At 38.4% G+C, this 4951-nt stretch overlaps 1 protein-coding gene across 1 annotated transcript in view; it reads left to right on the forward strand.

Annotated features, from left to right (window-relative positions):
• RNLS (renalase, FAD dependent amine oxidase) overlaps positions 1-2654 on the forward strand; it is a 216088-nt gene extending 213434 nt beyond the window's left edge. Inside the window, 1 exon segment of the mRNA XM_006096631.3 lies at positions 2171-2654. Coding sequence (XP_006096693.1) covers positions 2171-2323 — 153 coding nt within the window. The 3' untranslated portion in view covers positions 2324-2654.
• The last annotated feature ends 2297 nt before the right edge of the window (positions 2655-4951 follow it).

Genomic DNA, 4951 nt, shown 5'->3' on the forward strand with positions numbered 1-4951 from the left:
ATATGAATGTGTTACTTCATTTATATGAATCTTCCAGATGCACAAAACTATGTGACTCTCTAAATAGGTCTAAATTGGTACCAATTCCAAAATTGAGGGGGGTCCCCCCAAACCAACAAACAATTCTCAGACACCAGCAGGATATCCAGGAATTCAATTCTGACACATCTACCCAGAGGTAGCATCAGATTGCACAGGTTAAGAGTTTAGTCCTACAAGACTAATGATTGAACTCCATCTTCAGCCCCTATCCCCTCCCTGGAGTTGGGGGGCAGGCTAGTAGGACTGAAAATACCAACCATCTAATCACAGGATTGGCTCCACTGGCACCAGCCCCCATCCTTAATTTTTTGACTTTCCAAAAGTCACCTCATTAACATAACAAGGGGCAACTTTATCACTCTCAACACTTCAGAAATTCCAAGGGTTTGGGGAGCTGTGAGTCTGGAATTGTGGACAAGACCCGATATATATGGAAAATATATGTTGATCATCTGAATAACCAAATATATATTTCTTGTAAATTATACTATCACACTGTGAAATATACCGTTAGTACTTTGATAGGAGTTGTGGTGAATCTATAGATTGCTTTGAGTAGTAATGGACATTTTATTTTATTTTTTTTGTTAATCCTCACCTGAGGATATTATTCCCCTTGACTTTTAGAGAGTTGAAGCGGGGGAGGGACAGAGAAGAACATCAATGTGAGAGAGACACATAGATTGGTTGCCTTCTGTAGGCACCCAGACCTGGGCCAGGGATCAAACCCATCATCCTTCAGTATGTGGGCCGACGCTCTCACCACTGACACCACGATCCAGGGCTAGTATGGACATTTTAAATCTAGTCTTTATGCAAATATTTCCAAAAGTGTTAGAAATGTGAGTTCCAGATTTAGCCTGCACTCTTTGAATTCCTTTTTCTTCACCTCTTAGCTTTCTGTCCTTGGACAAGCAACAATCTTTCTGAGTCTCAACTTTCTCATCTATAAAATGAGAATAAGTGTAACCACCTAATAGGGTTGCTGTGTGAATTCAATGGGGTGTGCATGTAAAGCATTTGGTGTCTGTGAACATTCAAGCAGAGCTAACAATGAATACTTGGTGCACATTAGAATTGAGTCTTGAATATTGGGACTATTATTGTGAACATTAATGATTACAGGAAAATTAATAAGCTGGCACCCTTGGGGCCTATTAGGAGCCAGAGAGTTATTTGTCCCTTCACTAAATGTCCCTGGACTATCAGTTGTCACATTCTGAAATTGCTAATTTATATAAAAACCTAACAGTGTTCTTCCTCCCTTAGAGCTTCACTGACAAATCAAATCATCTGACTTGTTAAAATTCCATCCAAAGCAGGAGTATAAAAGCTCTGACCGAGTGCCCGAGTCTGTCCTCTAGTGTCTCTCTTTTAGCCACTCAACGATCTCTTCTGCTGATTTCAAGATTATTGGCTCTGGAATTGCAAATACTATGGCATGATTTCACGTATAGGTGGAATCTAAAAGAGTCAAGCTCATAGAAACAGAGAGTAGAATGGTGATTGCTAGGAGTTGGTGGGCGGGAAAATGGGGACATGTTGGTCAAAGGGTACAGTTACAGTTATAAGATGACAGTCCTGGAGATCGAATCTGACTATAGTTAACAATACTGTATTGTATACGTGAAATCTGCTAAGATGATAAATCATAAAGTGTGCCACCAAAAAAAAAGTAACTATGTGAGATGATGGATATGCTAATTAGCTTGATTATGGTGATTATTTCACAGTGTCTACGCATATCAAAACATCTAGTTGTGCACCCTAAATATATTCAATTTTTATTTGTCAACTTGAATGATTCTGTGACTATAATTTCCTTCTTATAAAAAAAAAATCACTGTACTTTCAACTAATTGGGCATATCATGAGATACTAATATTGAAGTTCAACGAACTTCTGATTATCTTATCAAATAATTGAAAATGCAAACATGTAAGGATGTCACTGTAAACACTTGGATGAGGGGGAAGCATGGGGTCTTGGTTTTGTTTCCTGTTGCTCCTTTGAGACATCTTGATTTCTCCAGATGGGGAAGCCTTCCCCAGGTGGGTGTTGACAGGATAGCACAGCAGAGCACAGAATGTCAATTGCAATTACACCCCACACACTTTTTTCCCCCCAGGTTACAAATGCTGCTGCCAACTCTCCTGGCCAAATGACTCTTCATCTGAAACCTCTCCTTGTGTGTGGAGGGGATGGATTCACTCATTCCAATTTCGATGGCTGCGTTGCTTCTGCCCTGTGTGTTCTGGAAGCTTTAAAGAACCATATTTAGTACCTGTATTCTTTCTTTTAATTTTTCAGTTACAGCTGACACCCAATGTTATGTTAGTTTTAGTTGGACAACATAGTGACTAGACATTTATAGAACTTGTGAAGTCATCATCCCAGTAAGTCTATTTAGTATCTGTATTCTTATCATCTACATGTACTTTAGGTTTTTGTTTTCACAATTTTCAGTTATTGATTGTTTTGTTTTCTGTTTTGTTCAGAGAAATTGCCGGAAAATTGTTCTTCACTTGTCATTTATTCATATGGAGTAAAAAATCAGTTTTATAATGTTGATAGTTACAACTGATGCTAGAATAAAAATTTCTTGGATCTTATACCTTTGTCACCTTTCTGAGTTGCCATGACTACCCCTTGATGGAGGAAAAGTAGGGCTAACCAATCCCAAAAAATTTTGTCAAATCAAAGTAACAGTTCATGTTCCCAAACCTTTATTATTCTTTTGAAAGTTTTGCTTCCAAATAAAGAATAATCATTATCACAGGCTCGTTTTTAATCTTCAAGTATGCCCTTGATTCAATATTTTTGCAAAATGCTGAACTTTAAGGTCCCTCCAAACTGTGAATAACAGAGTGTAATTTTCTTTCTCGTTTCTCTCCCAAGTTATTAAATGATCCTGAATTGTAGGTCATAAACGTCCTTGTCTCTAGGATCGCAGTTTGGAGCGCAACTTGACTGACGAAGTAACCTCTCTTCAAATTTTCAGAAAATAACCCGATTCAACTTGACTTTCCAAGTCACACAGTACTTTTTAACCTTAAAAACTCCAATCTTGTTATGACAGATAAAACATATTGATCTTTACCTTTTGTTATCTCTTACGGCTGCTGCTGTTTCAGTCTGTGTGATCCAGTATGTGCTGTGGCATTTAGACTGGGTCAAGTTTAATGAATTTAATGCAACCAAAAAAATGTACTGAACCAGAAAATAGATGCACTTCAAATAGTTCAATATTTGCCAACTTAATGGCTGTCGCATGCTTTAGTGACAACCCAGTGACCTGCTGGCTGAGAGAAATTAATCCCCAGCCTTCCAAATAAGCGACTTGTTGCTAATTTGAAAAGCAAAATGGTGAGTTCTATTTTATGATTTTGAAAGGAAAGAAATTGTTGTGCCCTTTCAAACTAAGAATAGTTCAATGAAAGACTCTTTATCTTGGTAGTAACCCAAAGTTTCACACTTACATGCCCACTTATCATACATACACATGCACAGGCCTGGGCAGAACTTGCTTATATAGCTACAAAATGGGCTTTGTGATCCTATGGAATGTGATTACCTGTGTCCTTTTAGCAACCAACTGATGAGAAACAGAAATGCCACCATGTAGCTAATGACACTTCTTTTTGAAAGCAGAGAAAGAAAAAGGAAAATTAATGTGATCTCTGTATGATGTGATGAAAACATTGAGACTTCTTTCATCATTTGGGCCCATATTTGGTTAACATTATCTTTATTTTGGCTTTATCCTTAAAACATGGTAGCAAAGTCATTCAAATGTATTAACTATTTTGTTTTTAGTATTATTCTGGAGCCATTTGACTGAGAGCATCCTGAAGTTTTAAGAACAAGGTTATATTTGTCTCATGGATGTATATCCTCCACAGAAGAGAAAAACAAAACAATTTGTAAAGGTGGGATGGGATACATAAGGACAGAACTCTCCTAAGCCATTACTGATGACTTTCAATATCTATTCATTCTGTGTTTCCCTAATAATTCTGTATGTATATCATTGTTACTTTGCTATTTTAATCATTTTGAAAACTCGTTTTACATTTAGATCTATCTCTGATAGGAGCCGGCTAATTCCCTGATGCCCAGATAAGGAAGAAAAAATGTATCAAATGTTTATGTTCTTCGCTTTCATTCACCCCTGTCCCTGCAGAAATGAAATGGATATGGGGTTATCCTGTGCTGGAAGCCATCCCAGCCGGCTGTGAAACTCAGGTGGCCCAGTCACCCTGAGAGACCCAGAGCTAAGGTATCGGCTCCCCTAGGAAAGAGGGGTCAGCACCGTTTGGAACGGTTGCCAAGGTGTATGTATGTCAGCCCCACAGGCCCACACTGCACTACGACATTTCCAAACAAGAACGTTTATTAATCAAGCCAGCCAAGGAAAGCTGCTCTGTTTTTGAAAGGAGCATATTCAAGAGAGAAACGACTTGAGCAGTGGGGTGATTTAATACTTGTTAGCTGATAAATATAGCCTTTGCCGGGATAAAACTCTATGATGCAGTGTTGAAAAGCTTAATTACCAAACTGTCTATGCACGTTTTGCTCAGGCAGCAAGAGTGACAAATTATACAGAGGAATAGTATTTTTCACCTTTGGCATTTCTGAAGAGGAGAAGCATGTCTAAAAACACTAAGAAAGCAGTAATAATCCTAGGACAGATGGGGGGGGAAGACACTTCTTTGAGTCACCAAGCCTTCTGTGCAAAATGCCATCATCCCCACTCCCCCCCTGGCCCCACCTACCCATTACTATGTTAAGTAAAAAGAACAAAGTCCATTTTACATCTATCTAGTATTTTCTACTCATCCAAGTATGTATAGAATGAGTATATATCCACTTTTCATCCTCCTAACACCCTTGTGAAATATGCAGAGCG

This window comes from Myotis lucifugus, unplaced genomic scaffold, assembly GCF_000147115.1.
Source record: "Myotis lucifugus unplaced genomic scaffold, Myoluc2.0 scaffold_184, whole genome shotgun sequence".
NCBI classification, from domain to species: Eukaryota; Metazoa; Chordata; class Mammalia; order Chiroptera; family Vespertilionidae; genus Myotis; species Myotis lucifugus.